Consider the following 20,666-nt stretch of genomic DNA (forward strand, 5'->3'; position numbering starts at 1 on the left):
ACTCTTCCTGGTGTCTCTTTTGAAATTTATACACATACATTTTTTACAAATATTAAAGTCAGCATGAAATGGAAATCTTTTGTCTAAATGCATGATATAGATCTTATATAGATCTTTAATTTTCTTTTTCTCTAAACTTGATCTTCCAGACTGTTCTCTGCTGATGTACTGTATGCCGGATTTCTGCAATCATTTAGTCCTAACTCTGCCTCTTTCATTACAATCGAACACAAGCTCACATTCAGATCTTCTGTCATCCCATCAACAGCTGATGAAGTCCCCAAATGGCCAACTTTTTTTTTTTCTTTTCGATAATCTGTTACACAATCTGTTATAAGATCTGTTGTTACTTGGTTGCATTGCAACTTTAAGAGTTGTTTTAGTTATTAAAGAATCAGTTGAGTGAATGATTCAGTGATTTACTTGCACAACATGTGGCATCAAAATAATGCCATAAATTACATGCATATTGGTTTAACGCCTCAGAAAGGATCAGTGAACAAATCTGTACAAAGCATGTTACTGAATGGATTCAAAAGAAAAAAATAATATTGCCACTCCACTTAAACACACCACACATGTATTAGCTTTATTTTATATAAACATACTTTTTTTTTTTTTTTGCTATATGGACACTATAAATGTAGTAGAGTTACACTTCCAGTTTAAAGTCACCATGGAATAAAAAAAAAAATTTTTTTTTCATTATTATAATTTTTTTCATTTATGTGCCCTCGTAATCTTTACTCAAAATCGCTTCCCTCCCACTTTAAGTGACATCTCTTCTTTTCTCTGATGCGTGTTTACTGGCAAGATGGTGGGATCAACCTGTCACTCACATGACATCACAGCAATTGCAAACCATAACCATCCAATCAATTCTCGTTGGACAAAATCAAGTCCCGTCCTACTGGCTTTTTTCAAGAAGCCGTTTCACTTGGATATACGTCACAATAGGGAAGAAAAGACTTTCGCATTTTTTGCTTCAAGCCGACTTTAAGCCCCGTCCACAATCGGTTCTAATGGAATACAGAATATGAACCTCTCAGCAGAAATCCTGCTCTTCTAACAACATCACTTCTGTTGAAAGTTTTCTGTCATGCCGGCAAAAACTTTTCTACTACCTCTGAACCACGCAGGGGAAGATGACAGCAGATCTGTTTAATTGCCATGTTCACAATTCCTGGAACTGCTGTGCTAACACATAAGAGAAATGAAAGTTGTTGCATGCTTGGCTGCATATTATAGAAGAATAATGGGGTTTTGTAATTTTCTGGTTTATGAAATGTCATGCATGTTGGGTGGGAGGCAGCGCCGAGGCGATCACACAGGTAGCAATCAGTCAAAGCTAATTTCGTGTTTGTGCACTCGGCTCATTGTTCAGATCTGAATGCCATTATTATAAAGAACAAAGCCTGTCCTTTCCAACAACTGCGCTTTATCATCAGACCATGAAACAGCGCTGTAGTTACAAGATTTGGCTGTGTAGCTATGTCTTTGTTGGGGAGTAACTGAGAGAAATTACTTTGGATTGTGTCTTTATGTATAGTGGATGTTAAAAAATAAAAAAAGACAGTACCTTTTACTGCGGGTTCTTGATAATGAACAGACACGTCCTGTTTTCCAAGATATAGTCATCATATCAAGTCTGCTGATTGCAGAATATATTAACATTGTTTTCTGAGAAGAATCGAACCACCCACACGCAAGTTATTTCTAAAGCCTTTACTGGTTGAACTGCAGAGGTTGGTAGGCATTTCAACGAGTATTGACAGAAAGACAGATGGAAACAGGGGCCCAATCTGCCTTATGTGCATGGCCTTAACTGAATACCACTGTATGCTGCATGACCACACCAATAGCACCAGCGAAGTGCAGCTTTTCACTTGGAACAAATCTCCCTGACAGCTGACAGGTCAAACTAAGAGACTTCCGAGGAAAACTTTCTTCCTCCTCTTCCTTATGGTTGCAGTTATTATTCAGTCATATTTCTCTCCACAGAAACGGCTGTTACTGCAAGGAAAGCAGTTCATTCTCTGTTGTTTCCATTAGTTTACTAATAATGGTCTCCTTGTGGTTGCAGTTATCAGCTGGTTAAGGGGAATATATGCTTCTTTATCGGAAATGCATTTGATGTTTTCTCTCAGCGAAATGGTCCACACCACACTCATTACAAACCTAATGATTCAGTGGTCAATAAATGCATTTAGATAAATAATGAATGATGATTTGTTTAAGCAGTTTATAGGCCATCTCAAAATCATCCATCTTTTGTAAAAATTTGAAGTTTTCATTTTTGTTTAGGTATTGCTGAATTTAATCAAAGCTTAATGCTTTTCTTTCACTGTTCTTTTATAGCATTAGTATGTTTGAATAAGTATGTATAAGTATGTATATACAAAAAACAAACAAAAAAACAATTCAGTACAAGCATAGGGCTGGGCCATGTGTGATAGCAGAAATGTTAACCAGTAGGCTATATTTTCTGCTATAGTGTTTACACAGCAGTATAGGCTATACATAGTACGATTTAAAAAAATCAGCTACTCAGCATAAAGCAGCAACTCTCAGTTTATCGTCTCTTTTTACAGTGCGTTCAAGCTTGGCCCATTCAGACATTTTCATAATATATAGGATAAGATATTATAAGAAATGTCCATTGGACATGTAGTTATTACATGTAGTAAAATCTATTTATTATTTTGTATATATATATATATATATAGGTTCTCGAATCTGATTGGCTGAGAGCCTTTTCCAGCAGTGCTATATTCACCCAGTAAAAGCAACCGTTTTTCACCGTGTGTATCACTCCGCTTGCGGCGATTGTCATGGCGGTTGAGCAAATCCACCATATTTTTTAAAAACGACTACTTTTGTTGTGTTTCGAAATGTAGTTTTAAGAGTTTTTTGGTGAGAATGTAGTTATTTAGACCTAAAATATGTGACTAATATATAATCATAATGCCTATTTTACCATTTTTTCGCAGATGCGAGCTCCAGGCCGTCAGCGGCCTTTCAGCGCTCATGTACCCGCAGCGTCATCTCGACCAGTCGGTAAATTCTGTCTTTACGAGTGAGTCAGAACAAGGAAGTTGTTTTAGCACTGTAATGGGAAAGATAGAGACGAACATATCGCTTTCCTCAGCGGATATTCAAACAGATTTTTTGGATATAATATGGACATCGACCTGAAGAATGATTCCTATATCAGATGCAGGTAATACAGTCATTTACATTTACATTTATGCATTTGGCAGACGCTTTTATCCAAAGCAACTTACATTGCATTATCCTATACATTTATACATAGGCATGTGCAATCCCCTGGGATCGAACCCACAACCTTGCGTTGTTAACGCAATGCTCTTACCACTGAGCTACAGGAAAGCTTTAGTCGATCCTTCTCGAATAATACCATAATACTCTACTCTACATAATACAACAAGCTTCAATGAAGCGACTCAATGTTCCTTGGCCTCAATTGTTAAACTGTTAACTTGAGATTTGAATCCATGGCAGAAGGAAGTAGTTCTGCACAAAAGATGTATATATATATATATATATATTATTTTTTATTATTATTTTATTTTTTTGTGGTTGCATTTCTAGCACAATTACTAAATCACTGTTTCAAAGTTATCTAGGCTGCTCTAGGACAATTTTTCTTTGAAATGATGTCTAGACTCCCTCTGTATTAAAGAATTATTTTCAAGAGCAGGTTCAAACACTTATGAAACGAATAACAGCATTTGTTCTCTCATTTGAAATCAGCCCCTGATGGTTCATTTTAATTGGCAGTTGGTCACATTGCTTTCCAAGATATCTGTCTTCCACTCCATTCAATTATGCTGCAGTCTCAAACATGCCAAGACGTCTTCCTGTCGCTGGAGTTTTCATTAATGTAATCCACAAATGACATATTTCCCATCGTTTTTATTTATTTATTATTATTATTGCAAAGTTACCAGTTGCAATGTCTCTTACCATATTGAAATACACATTTGTACATGTGTGCACCCACTCGTCTTGCCCCTTACATCTGCCTCTCCTACTGTATGCAATTTAGAATTGATTCAGAAACTGCGTTGCTTAGTTACGAGGCTTTATTGCTCTTCTAAAATTGGGGGGTGGGAAGGAAACTCTCTCCTCTTTCTCTCTCTCTCTCTCTTTCTCTCTCTCTCTCTCTCTCTCTCTCTCTCTCTCTCTCTCTCTCTCTCTCTCTCCCTGGCATGTTTTCTTGCAGCCACATGCTCTGTAGAAGCTTGTATGGTTCTCTTTATTTCTCTTTCTGTTTAGTGCTGCTATCAGTGTGGTTCTTAAATAGGCACGCAATGCATCCAGAGAACTCTGACACCGGATTCCCAATACTCAAACGGCACACTGTTTTGAAGCTTGTTTTTTCCACTCTTCATTAAAATAAAACGAGTTAAAAATTGCTGTTTGATCTTTCTTCAGTTAGCATCTATAATGCAATTTTCTTCATAAAGAAGTCATGAGTCTTCAGTTACATCATATCAGCATGCAAATTTTTATTATAGCAATGGCATTATGGATTTCCACAGTTCCTCATTGGGAAATACCCAACTTGTGTAAACTTCACTACCTGAGACTTTTGATTTCCAGGTATCTGTATTCGTTTAACATATAAATCTTTTTGTAGCAGGTCTCACACACATTAACATGGTAAAAGATGGATGATAGTGGATGTAACACATACCGAAGCGTCTCTCTCAGCGCCTCAGCCTTCCTTTACCTGCTCCTGACTGCTGCCTCAGCTCCTTCCTGAGAAAGAACGCACTCACGAGAGAGAGAGAGAGAGAGAGAGAGAGAGAGAGAGAGAGAGGACTAATGAGGGAGAGAGAGGGGGTGTGTGAGAGGAAAAAGATGCTGAATCCTGGTTGGCTGGAGAGTAGAGGCTGACTCAGTGGATCTGGAAAAGCAGTATGTGACAGATGCAATTCTCATCCCAGTCCTCACCATCAGACCAGAGGCTTGATCGCCATTGGCCCCGTTCATTGGACCGGCAACGCACGGTGCGCTATAACACCATGCTTTCCTTTGCCAGACCCAGCGGAGCTCTCTCACTAGCGCATATCACTTGCGCATCGAGCAGGAGACTCAACCCAGACACACTTCAGCCCAGCGCAGAGAGCCGAGACTGAGGAAGAGAAAAGAACGAGTTAGCAGCTCTGCTTTACTCTCGTTGCCGCTGTACAGAAGAGGAGAGAGCGGGATAACGCATTTGCTGGAGGCTACTATAAGAAGCAGAGGCACACCAGATAAATCCCCCAAAGTGACTGTAACAGACCGAGCTGAAATGACTGATGTTTGAGGATCTGAGAGGATGAGGGAACCTGCTCGTTATGTTCCTGACTGAGGGAAAGTGAGCTTGTGCCTTTCATCTGAAACAGAGAAACAAAAGAAAAAAGGCTTGTTGGGTGGACTTATTTCTCTCTCTCTTTGGCTGGACTCTGTGCATGGCAGCTTCGGGTCCCCCATGGCGTGTTACTATATTGTCATCAGCTCCACACACCTCAGCAATGGACACTTTCGAAACATCAAGGGAGTTTTCCGAGGTCCCCTCAGCAAGAATGGCAACAAAAACTTGGTAACTACCACGTCTCCCATACGAATGTGTGTTTGATCATGTGCTTAGGAATTGTTTGCATCGCTTTTGAAGCCAGTAATCTTGCTTCTAGAAACTTTTCTGTACTGTGGTAACACTTTACATGTTATACATTTGACTCTAATTAATTAGTATTGTAATAATACTGTTATTATTATAGTGAAAATCTGTACAAGTACACTATAAAAAGGGGTAGCCTGCAAGTGTTACCTTAACAAGCTATTTCTACCTGATTTAACCCGTAAACATTTGCTTTGTTGGTATGAATTAATGAATTTAAGTTGATTCAGTGATGTTAAATAAGGTTTTTGACTTGAGATGTTACCATTTTTTTCAGTGTGGAGGGATCAAATTGAAATTATAATGATAGATTATAAGCATTGCAAAAGTAATTAAACTGTAAAAGGAACGTAAAATGAAGTTGCTCAAGGAATGAACCTTAAGGAAAAGTGTTGCAAAATGACTTTATTTTCAGTACTTCCTGTTTACGAGGAAAGTTGCAGATGGAGAAATGGAATGCTGCTCTAGCCTGTGCCAATACCTAAATTCCTAACAGATGGATAGGGATCAAATTAATCTCTACTCACAGTCGTGGCCTGGGATTTAGTCTAACCGTACTTTTCTGGCCTTGCCCTCGAAATAATCCTCCTGTATGTGCTCCCACAAAACTGCCTCTTTCCGCACAAACTCTCTGCGATAAACCCGCCGTATATCTAGGATGAAATTCCACAAAGGGGAATTTTAAAGCAAAATCAGTGTTAGTAAAATATTATTTTTCATAATTACTCTAAGAGCAGTCTGAATATTGTTTTTCAGTTTGCTGGCAAGTTAAGCGGGATTATAAACACAAAGTAATACGATGCATGATGCAGCCGTACAGTGTAATTTAATTAATGCGCTTGGCTCCTGAAAGGAAGCATATTTCAAAGCTTTTAAATGTGGAAGTGAAATTTCATACTCTCTTTCACTGCTTCCTTCTCAAGCCTTTCCGTGTCATCTCTGTCAGTTGGGGGGAACAGAGATTTCTTGACAGCAGCCTCCTCCTTTCAAAAGAATCAAAAATGATTGGAGATGAAATATTGAAGCTCTTGGCTCGGGATCAAGCGCCAATCCTGCTCATCTGCCTCCCGCCTCCAGCTGAAAGGCTAATGCTGAGGGAACATTTGGGTGGCGTAACTGTGAATGCAGCAACAGATTGTTTCTCAAGCACGGACAGAAAGTAGAATGATGGTTCGGTGGCCGTTTTCGGCTCGATCTCAATGCAATTATCAGATTTGACACATCTCCCACTCTGTTGCGGGGAGAACCTGGTGTCAGTGAATTCAAAATTACGGCGGAGCATTGTGTGCATCACTGCCACCGATCTGTAACACAGTAAATTTCGTTCATTACTCCCTCTGCTGCATAGAGCAGCTGTAAATCTCATATACTTGTGCACACACACTCTCAGATGTATGGGTATGAAAGGCAGACTAAGAAAGCTGTGCTTATCCCAGCGCTGGTGCAGTGCCATCTGGCTCTCTTTCCTGGTGCAGTGATATTTTAGTCCAGAAGAAAAGCTTTGTGCTGTAGAACATTTGTTCAGCGTGGCTCAGACGCAGAGGAAAGGAGAGGAGGAAGGATAAGAACGAAATAACTGCGAGAGTGTGAGTGTTCCCATAGTCACTCTTATGGTACTGTGGACTTTTGCGCTATGAAATCCATCTCTGTAATTAGTAGTATTGCTCTCCCGGCTTTCTCAGCGCATCACAGGGCTGGGTTCAAACAATAATTTTGAGAGAAGAAACAAAACAAAACAAGTTGTGCATATCTCTATCGAATGACCCATAACAGGAACTTTGACTCTTACGATGTTCTACTTTAGTGGAAAAGAGATTAGAAAATTGCATTGAAACTTAAAATTATATATTATGTTTATTTTTGGAAGAGAAGCAAAGTACTTTCTATTGTATATATGTCTATAATTTCTTAAACTACTTTATTTTATTTAGCTTTGTTTTGCTTTGCTTTTTGTTTTGTTTAGTCCAGATGCGACAAGGCAGTAAAAACATCTTCCTGATGTTAAACTGAATGAGTACCTGTTTGGAGCTGTGCCATGTCAGTGGACTCTTATAAAGTCAGACACAAACGCCTGAGTGGAATTTTACCCCTTGCTTTAGCTTCCATGAATATGCATATCAACGGCGTTATTTCAACGCTCGTATTGATTTCCTCACAGTCGCTGCTAAGTCAGCCCATCTCCCCGCTGAGCTGTGATGTGAGCATCCATTTCCACTCAGTGATGCCGCTTTTAGACACCACTGTGCTCTGGGAAATGATCCTTATGCTGAATATCTATACGGTATGTATTGTCACAGTGCCTCTATTGGCAGATGCATGGCAGAATGAACAGGTGTTATAATCAGCTCTAGTGCTGATTGCGCAAGGGATCTGGGCGGTTGTGTAGATTGGATGTTGCTAACGTGATATGCATGGAATTAAAATTCCTTTGTCGCTCTCATATTCCTTTTTTGTCCCATGTATTATGCTTTTTGTAGTGTACCATGATCCTGTGGCTTGTTATCTTCATGCCACCATCCAAAACACAAAAGTATGTGAAGCCCTAATCACCACTGCCTGTGTCCAAGAGCTGAGGCAGCAGCAGATAGCTTAATCGCAGAGAGCGCCGGAGAAATAGACTAAAACAGAGGAAGGAGAGGGAATGAAAAAGGGCAAAATGTTATTATGTTCCTCTTACCCTTTGTCTTTCCCTGCTGGGAAAGCTGGCCAGACAATTTGCATTGTGGGAGGACAATGTGTATGTGTGTGCGGACGCACTCTGAGTTCCTTCCTAATTGAGAATTACAGCAGAAATCCAGCTCTAGCCGTGACCAGGCCCCGCGCACAAGCTCTGCTGCGGGGTAATTAATGTAGTAGTGCGGGCGATTAGCCTCTGCAACCTTTCGCCGCGTTTTACCGCTCGGCCCCATCCAGGTGTGAGGGAGAAACGAGCGTTTAGATATCGCACCATGCATTATTTACAGACGGGGAGAACCCAAGGCTTGTCATCACTGCTGAATGCAGACAGATGTAGTTAACTTTACGCACGCCCGAGACAAATGTGTGGCACGCTCGCACTCGGCTGATTAAAATTCACTCCATTCATGGCCTTCTGTTACTCATAAACGCCAGGTTCATTTAAATACCCTGAACGTGGCGCTTTGCCTTCTAGTGCTGCATCAATTTCATTTCACAGTGCTGTTAACTTTATAACAATGGGATCATTCTCTCTGAACCCCGCAGACACGGTGTTTGTTTCTTTGTGAGTTTTTTGGAGGTATTCACTGTGACAAATCAAATATCTTGCCCTGGTTGTGTTGTTCTCCTCCTCTCTGCACAAAAGAGGCACGGTGCAGATTCCAGGGGCCCTTATAAAAGTGCTAATCCCATGTTTTTTACTGACGGTGAACCCATTTTCACACTGATTCACAGAAAATACCCCATTGAATAAACTGTGTACTTAGAAGGCACAAAGGCACAGCGGGGTTTGACTGTAGGCTTGCTGCTGAGGTATAATAGCACAATTACACAGTAGCATGGCAGCTTTACCCTTTCTCCTTTCTGTATTCAGCTCACCTGATGTTCGGAGATGAAACGTTTGTGGCGATTCGATGCCGTCATTGTTGTCATCTTACCCTCATAAATATTTAAGTCGCTGGCCACAAGGTCTATAATTTACCCGCTGTTGCAATGCAGAATAAGCGGCTAACTCGGTGAGACCGATCTCCTTCTCCGAAGCGCTCGTCTCAATATAATCGCTTGAACTTTGCAAGGCAGTTTTCTACGTGTCGGGAGGGTTTTGCACTCGTAAGCAGTGGAGTAAAAATACCCAGCCAGCCCTGAGCTCTGGCCTTGTACAACTGAAGGGCAGCATATAGTGAGGCTTCCTTACAGTTTCTGCCTCCTGAGGGACGTTTTCTGCCATATCATTGCTGTGACACATCCACTCTGACCCTGAAAGCATACGAGTCTTAAAGGAATTGTTCACCCAGAAATGAAAACTTTGGCATCATTTACTCATATGTTTATCCAAACCTGCATGCTGTTATTTATTTTTCCCAGTGGAATGCAAAAGAAGAAATTTTGAGGAATATTTATGCAGCTGTTTTCCATTCAAAGACATTTTGTAGTAACCACAAGCTTCAGAAAGATTTCTTTTTCTTTTTTGTATGCATTTGGGATACATTACATTGATCAAAATTGACAGTAAATACATTTATAAAGGTGTAATAATGATTTCTTTTAAACTATCTATTCAAATAATCCTGATAAAATGTATCATGGTTTCCACAACAGTATATTAATCAGCACAACTGTTTTCAAGAGTAATAATAATACTATGACATGTTTCTTAAGCACCAAATCAGCATATTAGAATGATTTCTGAAAGGTCATTTGTCACTGAAATAATAGCTGCTGGAAGTTCAGGGTTCTCATCACAGGAATAGATTCAATTTAAAAATTCTTTCAAATAGAAAACATGACATGAAGGACAGAACTTTTTTTTTTGTGCAAACTATCCCTTTATCACTCCTTATGCTTTTGTGTTAATGCTAAATAATACAGATGCAGAGTGAAATAATAATAAATAAATGCAGTAGGTATGGGAAGATACAGGTGCAGCTCTGGAAAGGATCCCTGTGGTTGAGCCAGTAATTGAACGAGTCCCCATCATTGCTCATAGCCACTCACCGCAATATGAGTGCTGAGAGCCTTTTAATGTTCCCCATTCCTTTGAGTGATATTATAATGCAGAGCATCCCAGCTGCCTCGTCTCACTTGATTTGATGCTTGATAGAAGTGAAGCGCTCCTTTTCCTCCTTTTCAAAAAAAAAACAAAAAAGTGCTGCACACCGAGCAAGCTTGCAAACACTGAGTATCACAGCGGCAGACCCTGATCTTATTGAGCTTCACTGCCTTAAACTTTACCGGAGCCGATCGCGGGGGAAACGACTGCCATTGGGCCGTGTTTGAGATTGAGTACAGATAGGGATACAGGGAAAGAGGTGCAGAGAGGAGTCCTCCAGGTGACCACAGTATTTCAGATGAGCTCTGAGTTAAGTGTGTATGTGTTCACTGAATCTCCTACCTCTCTCTATCTCTCCTTTTATCTGTCTCGTATTCAGATACTTCAGCAAGCAATGATATTATTAGAGTTCTGAATACTAGGCCCTTTGTCTTTGACTCAAGTCAATTAACTTCTGCTCTGCTCTCATCCTGCTCTTTCATTCTCTCTCTTTCTCACTCTGCCTTGTAACATTCTCTTTTTTCACTTTCTTTCTAAATCCAACCTGATCTCATTACTATTCATTACTATTCGTGTGGTTCTGGCACACATACATTATTTTTACATTAAGGAGAGAAACCAAAACGTATGCTATCCATTTATGGACAGCATCTATAATTCATGGAATTTATAGCTTGATTTTATTGTATTTATAACAAATGAGATATTTAGACGTACATTATATTTAATTCAGTGAGATTTCTGATCTGAGTGAAGTCTGAGATATGTGCACACAAATCAATGGATGTTAGACTGTAACATGAATGATGTTTCAATATTTTCTGGAAACCGTGATACATTTTATTTCATTTTATTTAAAATAATAATAATAATAATAATTTTCTTCAAAAGAGCAGAATTTATTTTAACTTTTTTTTTTACTCTCACATCAGGAGAATGTCTAAAGTGCACTATCGAAATAATGTATTACCCAAAATCTTTGAATGGCAGTGTGTGTAAACATTATGCATAAATGGAAGACAACACAATATTAAATAAGCACATACCAGACATAAGAGTCTACAGCAGATAATGCAGCAGATGATTGAGAAACCTCAATGATTCAGTGTCATGAACTGCACAAAATGTGGAAAATCCAGTGACTACTTGTTATCGTGTAAGGGGCATCTGAGATGGACACAAAATCTGAGTGAGTCCGGTCCATATTGCTGAATCATAAATGTCCTAGAGATGCCTGAGCGATGGTAGTTAATTTACTGTAAAATGTAGCAGTGGCACATTTATAGCACATTTCATTGTCAGCAAGTAGCATGGAGTGCTTTTGTTGTACATTTGGGTGAGTAAAACTTTTACCTTAAACTTGGGTTGCCTTTTTTTAAAGTGCCGTTTCTGTTAAAGTGTAGTATGCATCATTGCAAAAGGGTGCTATATTAGGAATCTAAAAAAATTAGCATCCTTATAAAAAAATACTGAGACTGAAAACTGAATACATAGTGACATTTGAATAAATTAAAAGTATAACACTGATCTTCGTGCCTTGAAAGTACGCCGGTGTTTCTAAGAGTGGCTTTTCTATCTCAATGTTCTATTTTCTTCTACTCCAGAGAGAGAGAGAGAGAGAGAGAGAGAGCGGCTTAAAGTCTCTATTTGTGGTTGTTAATTATTCAAGTGTCGTCACCTTCGTCTCTGGGCAAAATGGAGTCAGACTGGGGCGGCAGAGCCTGTGCTGTCTCCTGCCAGCCACTTCTTAATCTGCAATCATTTAGATCCAGGAGACGGAGTCAGGGTCAGACACTAGCACTTGAGCTTGATAGCAGACTGATTTATGTTTAAGTGTACAAAATAACTGTAGGAAATAGATCCATCATAACCTTATCACCATGAACATTCAACTACAAAATGCTGATTTTATTTTTCTGGCTACAATTTCAAAATGAGCGCGTGTGTGTGTTTGTGCGTGCGTGTTTCTTGGCCTTGTTTTCTTATTTCTCATGTGTATATATGTGCACATCAATGTGTTTGTGTTCCAAACGCATTTAAAACCTCTCACGGGTTTGCTAGACTGAGCTCTGCTCGTGATCAGTTTCTAATGATCAGAATGTGAGCTAATTGATGGAGGTCTGCCGTGTGTTTAAAGATCATGAGACGTCAGAGAAAAGAAAAAAAAAACTCACGTTACCAAACATTTCAGCCTTGGCCTGTCCGATTTGGGCAGTGTTGTTTTGAATAGAATGCAGATAGTGTTAGTGTTCAGAGGGGTAGCCTATTGAAATCACTTTTGAAATGACATTATAAATTTTTTTCAGCAGCCATTTCTTCAGTATTCAGTGTCACATGATCCTTCATTCTAATATGCTGATTTGCTGCTCAATAAACATTTATTTCATCAATGTTGAAAACAGTTGTGCTGCTTAATGTTTTTATGGAAACCGTGATTTCAAAAAAAAAAAAAAAAAAAAGTATTTAAAAAAAGGTAGGTACAATTTTTGTTTTTATCAGTTTACTGCATCCATACTGAATACAATTATTAGGCTAATGAAACAAATAAAAAGATCAAACTGACCCCAATCTCTCGGACGAATGCGTGCCTTATTAAGTTATAATATTCAATAAAATTGGAAATCAGTGGTTAGATCATTTCTGATCCCTTCCCCATAATTACGTCTTCTCAGTCTGTGAGGGCTATGATCTGGAGCCTTTCATGTGGTAGCCATGGCGATTATTGACATTTAAACCCCTGTTTCAAAGCTTTAATAAACACCTAAGCAGATAACAAAGCGATCCTTGTTGAGGTTCGGTTCAGAAAACCGGTTGACTTGCGACCCTGGGATTCAAACGTCGTCAGTGCCTGTCATGCGTTAAACGGCTGTGTTTTTTTTTTCACTTCATATATTGCACGTGCACACGATCACTGCAATTTCACGACTTCTGCCCCTGAGCTCTGGTGTGAGACGGCTTGTCTTGCTGTGTGCTTGGTGAGATGAAAGTTTTACAAACAATTGTGATGACGTGCTGTGACAAGGTTTCAGCCATAAACTCCATAGCATTTGAAATCTGGTTGAAAAGTTCAGCTGGTATAGTGTATAGGCCCTTTTTTTATCAAATCACGCAGGTTGAGAGACAGTTTGAAAGATAACGTTTTCATATGTGCATATTTCACACCGCAGAGGCACACGTTGCATCAAACATAGTCGAAAGGTCTCTGATTTGTGACACTTAAATTCTGCAGGATCTCTCTCAGCCTCTGAGGCTGACCAAAGGATGGTGTGTGTGTGTGTGTGTGTGTGTGTGTGTGTGTGTGTGTGTGTGGACGCAGTCCCATAATCCCCCTCTCCCTCTTGATGGCATTCTAGTCCCAAAGCAACCTTTGAATGACCCATGTAAACTCTCCTTTCTAATGACATCACCAATCTCAATCTAAACTTTCTTTTCAAGCATTTCTTTTAGACAATGCTGCCAGCACCGGTCCAATAATCAATATCACACATACAAGCGAGGCTTTAAATCTGAAGATATATGTATCTGAGAGCCAAAAAATAAGATAGAAGAGCTGTATTTGTGAGTGAGATGCTCACTGTGCCAGAAGAGACTGATGACAAAAACAAACCCTTGCATGTTTCAGCTCTGACCATTAATTCAGCATCTTGAGTTGACATACGTTATTCACCTAATGCAAACAGCGCATCTGACTGACAAACAGATGCCTTAAAAGTGCCCGTTTGACACATTAGAGCGAGAGGCTTCCTTATTTTGCGTAACACCCTCAATTAGTTCTTTCTTTAGCTTTACACAAAGGGTTCTGAAGATCACATAGAGCTTCAAATGCTCTAAACCTGCCGGTGATTTGTAAGGCTAGTTCCTCTGTACCTTCATTAGAATTCGCCCATAGAAAAGGCATTGATTTTTTTGGTCTGGCAGCCTAGCAGATCCTCAGAATTTATCTTCCTCTGGCCTCTCATTTAATCTCTGCTTGAAACAACAGCAGCGGTAATGGCAGTGGAAGGATCCCGGGGAATGTGCATGGTCAGCGTGAAGAGAGATAGAGTTGGTGCGGGCTGTGTAAATTAAAGCAGCAGAGCTCAAAGAGACAGTTTTATGGAGCCTGTCCCTGTGTGTGTGTGTGTGTGAATCTGTGTTTCGATTTCTGCGTGCTGGGTTTCTGTGTGTGGTGCTGCAGTTGAGAGCGTAAATGTCATTTCAAACACTTATGCTCTTTATTAGAATGTTTTCACCTGTGTGAAAACATTATCTCCTTTATAACTTCCCATTTCTTCTTCTATTCTGGATGAATGGCGAATTTGACCCTGTTTCTATACCTACAGCCTCTTTCACTTTAATACATATTCAGTACTGATTTAAAATGCGTTTTTAGGTCCTGCAACTCTCAATATCCAGCTCATGAATTAACTGCTTCACCGCAGTACTGGGTTTGCAAGAGCAGACCACCTTCAGATTGCTTTTCATTCATCAAAGAATCCTGAAAAAAAAAAAAAGCATTGTGATTTCCACGAAATCATTAAGAAGCACAACTGTTTCAACATCGATAATAATAATGATGATTGGATAGCTCATCATTTACTCAACCTTGTTTTGTTCCAAATGCAAATTACTTTATTCTGTAAATAAAAAATGTAAAAAAATTGGACGATTGTTCTTTTTTACCGTATTATGAAAGTCAAAAAGGTCCAAAAATGTCAAGCTAAAAAAAAGGACATAAAGGTAACGTACAATTAGGTCTGATAGAACAAAATGTGCAAAAATTATATCTTTAGGGGTACAGCAGCTTGTCACTGCAAAGGACAAATTGTACCATATCTGTCTTTAAATTGTGTATATTAGTGCCTTAGATTAGTAATGTGAACCCTTAAGGGATAGTTGTTTTTTTTTGGACACCCAAAAAAATTTCAAATATGTCATTGATTACTCACCCCTATATCTTTCCAAACCCGTAAAACTTTCGTTCATTTTTAGAACACAAATGAAGATGTTTTTTGATGAAATCTGAGAGATTTCTGTCCCTCCATTGACAGCCTACGCAACTACCACTTTGACGCTTCAAAAAGTTCATAAAGAGATCGTAAACCAATCCGTGTTAATTGAGCGGTTTAGCAAAAAATGGCTGAAGTGTCTCTTTAAATCTCTTTATATGATGAACAGATTGAATTTAGGCTTTTATTCACAAGTTATAGTTGCGTAGCTGTCGACCGAGGGACAGAAAGTTCTCCGATTTCATAAAAAATATCTCCATTTGTGTTTAGAAGGTGAATGAAAGTCTTACGGGTTTGGAGCAACATGTGGGTGAGTAATTACTGACAGAATTTTCATTTTTGGGTGAACTATCCTTTTAAAGCCTATTAGCCTTTTAAGGGTAGATAAGGTACAAAAGTGTCCCACTACCTCAGTGACAAGCTGTTGTGCCACTAAATTTACTTTTTTTTTTTTTTTCTTAAGGTGTATGATAAATAGATTGAATTTCGGTCTTTATTCACTCTCAAATTAAATGAAAACATTGATCAATGCATGAATACACAGACTACATTAGACATAATCAATGTTTTGATTTGATTTGAGAGGCTTACATTTCAAACTGTTCATGAAACAAAAAGAGCATACTGCTGTGAGCATTCAGAAGGCTTGGAATATAAGTCATATTGATAAAATTCACTGTGCCCTTTTTGAGTCTTGAAATGGTCAAACCCCACTAACTTTCATTGTGTGTACACTAAACTATCGTATTTAGTTGTTTCACAGAAGACATAAAGTCATGCAGGTTTGGAACAACATGAGAGTAAGAAAATTACTATCCCTTTACCTATCCCTTTAATACATATTCAAAACTGAATTAAAATGCATTATTGGTTTTTGCAACGCTCAGTATCCCTCTCATGAGTTGAGTGTTTTACCGCAGTGCTGGGTTTAAAAGTGCAGTCCACCTTGAGATGTTATGGGATACATTTAATACATTGTTTTAGTTTCCTTGCTGCAGTGTTTATCTGTGTAGTGGCTCTGCTCAAAAGCTCTGGTTTGCTTGTAGAGTGGTGGACTAAAATTACATGGAGGGGAGGGGGTAGGCTAGGACCCAGGGGAGGGGTCGGGTTCGGCTCAGGGCCTGGGCAGGTGCCAGGAGTTGGCTTATGTTCTCGCAGTATCAGCAGAGAGCTCAGACTCGCAGAAGGTAAAAGCATTTCTGCGACCCCAAATACTTCTTCCCAGTTATCCCACACCCGCTTCATTAAAAGACGACTGCTGGGATGCAGGAGAATGTACGTTCCCAGCAGTATGATGGCTGTCATTGTCTACATAATGTGTAGCTTTGCAGGCATCTTTGTGTGTTTTATAAAGTCTTTGCTGGAGGCTGTATCTTTGTTGGACTACCCACGCAGCTAGCCTCCCTCTCCACCCACTCCCCTCCTCTCATCTGTCAGAGTAGTGCCCAGATATCAGGCCACTTTCTTCTTTAATGAAATTCATTAGCCAGAGCATCCTAAAAGCTGGAAGACTAATTAAGCTTCTTTTTGAAATGCGTGACAGAGGGAACATGTATTGGGATTCTTCATCGCTGCCAGAGGCATGATTCCCTGCACTATGGTAGTCAACAACGGACCCTAGCGAGACGAAAGGGTCGTTTTTGCAAACAAAAGGCAACAAAACGTTGTTTTATCTATATTATTAGGCAAACAATTATTGACTTGGGAGCTTTGAAAGGATTTTCACCTCTTCATTGCGGTCCAGAGGCATTGTGTCGGCCATTGTGCTTGCACAATGCTTTTGTAAATATTGGCACGTTCGCCTGAACACTCTGCTCCCGTGGTCTTGCTTTAAATGGCACAATGACTTCAGCTGTTACCACAAAGTGGGGCGATGTTCGCCCTCACATTGCTTGCTCATATCCAGCCTCGATTGTTTGCCTTAAAATAACCTGAGCACAAGTTGCTGCAGTTTAATGGAGACGTGCAATCTTTCAGTATCTTGCTGTGCGGTGTGTACAAGCTCTTCGATTGCACAAATTTATCTCAGGTTCAGGGGCACTTAAGGGCCCTATTTGTGAGGTTTAGATAGCATCCCCTTGCTGCCGTAGAGGTGTATCTGCAGTGTACATTTATAAGCCTGATATCTCTGTGTTTAATAATTAATGTGTGGTCAGTGTTTCTCTAGCACTTACAGCCGTCTCCTGTAAAAGCAGATTTGATTTGCCATTCTGGATTGCCCCAATCAGGGGCTCGGAGAGCCGATCACGCACCGACTCTGACATATGCTATGTGGAGCTAATGTTAGAACTGTTCTGGCGCCTGTCCAGGTAGTGCTTGGTTATTGTATTGGGCTGAGTGCGCTCGTCGCTAATGCAATTCATCTTTGAAGAGCAGTAGTAATAAACAGAGGCATTGAGGCTATGAACTGACTTAAAACCCACGCACATAAAAATAGAGCTGGGGTAATAAAAGGGACTGTTGAACAGGTTGTGGTATAATGACAATGCGTGTTCCTGAATTGAAATGTGAAGTGAAATTTTAGTTTGAATTGAATGGAATCTTTAATGCTTCACAATCCTGGCAACTAATTTCTTTATTTGAAGAGTTAAGATGCAAAAGCCTCTAAGTGGCATCTGAAATTTTCTTCTAGAATTATCATTTTTATCAAGCCCGTATATTTAAGTTCAGTAATTTCACTTAAATGACAAATAATAGGTCATTTTCATTGCCATTTAAGTGAAATTACTGAACTTAAATATACAAGCTTGATAAAAATGATCATTCTAGAAGAAAATTTCAGATAGCACTTAGGCTTTTACATCTGAACTCTTCATTTAGTGTTTTTATTTTATTTATTAGTATTATTATTTTTATCTGATACTCCAGGAATTCTTCTGTTAATGTGCTTTTGATTAAATTAATTAATTGTTTTTAAATTTAGTTTGCTTTTTATTTTTTTTTATTTTTTTTTTACATTAAATGACATTTTTTTGTTAAAGGAATATTCTGGGTTTGAAACAAGATATAATTTACTGCACTTGTAGCATAATGTTGATTACCACAAAAATTTATTTAAACTTGTAACTCATTTTTTTAATAAAAAACAAACATTTGGTTTACAGTGAGGCACTTACACTTACTTTTACTGTTACATGTTGCTCACTCTTTGATTAGTATAGCCACAAGTAATGTAAACAATATACCTGTTAACACATTTTTCCGTCATTAACAAATCTTTTCTGTTATATTTAAATCTTCAACTTGTTGCCATGACAACATAACATCTAAAACCCTGTAACGACCGTTTTAATGATTAAACAGAAGAATTAATGTAAGTGCTTCATTAAATTATAAGCTTCTGCATTTAAATCCATTCACTTCCCTTTTAAGTGCTTTCAAGATTTATATTTAGTAAGAAATTAAATGCAAACTGTCATTCAGTAGATGTTTTTATCATAGCAATGTATAACAGCGATACTCCTCCTGGGGCAACCTGAGGTTAGGTAGACACACACACACACGCACGATTGCACACACACATTATTTGGGACTTCATAGAAACCTGCCTACATTTTTAGATTTTCATTAAGATATTATTTAGTACGTTTATTGAGCCATTTTCCTCATGGGGACCATTGGCTGCCCCATAATGTTAGTGATTTCAGGTTTTACTATTCTTGTGGGGACATTTTGTCCCCACAGTGTAGTCAAAACCTGATCTAGAAGAATCTAAATTACCATCAAAATTCATGTTCATTGACAAAAGTTACAATTAATATGCATCTAATCATTAATCCGTGGGTTGTAGTTTAGGAAGAGGAAGGTACGTAGCTACATTATAGGGCTAAGGTGAATACAGGATCACGTATCATATTATTGACTTATCTGTCCTTTACCTGTGGTAAATCATCTGTTTGCCATCAAATGGCTTCTCTGTCAATCTTTCTACAGTTTTTTCATGATATGATCACACCCTGTGCACATCAGCAGTTCGGAGGCAATTCTCTCACGCTGCTGATCCCAGATAGATGGCCTCCAACTTAATGTCTTTCTCCTCTCAGATGTCATAGGCTAATCAAAGCCCTCATTTCCATCAGGCCTATCAGATCTGTTTCCGAGGCCAGGGATGCAGCACGTGAACCTGAGTCAGCCTCCGCCACGCGCGCTGCTAATTAATGCAGAACGTGTTTGTACCTGACAGCGTGATCTATTATTGATCAAAGAGCTTATTACTGTTGATTTTGGGTCTTGTGACATTTGCAACCGCAGTTATTTTTCTCTGCAGAAATTGGTGGCATTTGTGCTCTCATTTAAGAGGGAAAGACACTTGGCTGATGACTGATTAAGAGGGCTACTCAATAACAACCGCCTGATTCTCTGAAGGTAGAGTCTTGAATCTTAAGTGGAGAACTGCGCAAAACCATTAAACCAATGGGTTCTACTGACTAGTTTCACCAATTTATGATTATTCTGTCATTATTTGCTCACCCTTATGTCATTGGAAAAGTGTATGAAGAATATTTTGGCCATGTGTTAAGATGCAATGTAACGAAAGTAGTGACAGATTATTTTCTTCCATATTGTGATGTACATTGATAATTAAAATAATGTGGGGAAGGGCTTGGTTCAATATATTGGTTGTTGATTGGATGGAGGCAGCTCAAACCCAATCTCACGGGAAAAGGTAACTATTTTGCAAGTGGTGATTTTGTATGAATTCTTAAAAACATACAATTTATGAAATGATAATGACAAAACATGAGGGTCCATCCCTAAATATAACATAAATGGGTCATAATTTTGTAATAATGTAAAAAAACATACTGATTACCATGAGATTGTGTTGGAAGATTTGAATGCAAGCTTGTAGTTGATTGTAAGAAAGAGGCAGGTTAGAGTAAACTAAGGCTACGTTCACACTGCAGGCTGAAACGACCCAATTCCGATTTTTTTGCCCCTATGCGACCTGTATCTGATCTTTTCATGACAGTCTGAACGACACAGATCCGATCTTTTCAAATGCGACCCAGGCCACTTGGGTATGTGGTCCCAAATCCGATACATATCCGATCTTTTGAAATGCGACTTCAGTCTGAACGGCCAGGTCGCATGTATCCGACCCGCACGTCATTGATACGCGAAAAACGTCATAATTCTGCGTTGAAGTAGTCGTCGGTTTGAAAACGGACTGCATGGGTGCTTTTCAATATCCCTCCTCGTCTCCTCTCTCCTCCGTCCTCCATCCTATGACCCGGAAACCGATCGAGCTCAGCCATCTTGA

At 39.2% G+C, this 20,666-nt stretch overlaps 1 protein-coding gene across 1 annotated transcript in view; it reads left to right on the forward strand.

The window, feature by feature from the left end:
- Positions 1-4,940: 4,940 nt before the first annotated feature.
- Positions 4,941-20,666, forward strand: part of znf804a (zinc finger protein 804A) — a 58,943-nt gene continuing 43,217 nt past the window's right edge. The window contains exon 1 of the mRNA XM_082175668.1: positions 4,941-5,611. Coding sequence (XP_082031794.1) covers positions 5,501-5,611 — 111 coding nt within the window. The 5' untranslated portion in view covers positions 4,941-5,500. The remainder of the gene's footprint in view (positions 5,612-20,666) is intronic.

The sequence above is a fragment of the Leuciscus leuciscus genome (assembly GCF_965113295.1).
Source record: "Leuciscus leuciscus genome assembly, chromosome: 7".
NCBI classification, from domain to species: domain Eukaryota; kingdom Metazoa; phylum Chordata; class Actinopteri; order Cypriniformes; family Leuciscidae; genus Leuciscus; species Leuciscus leuciscus.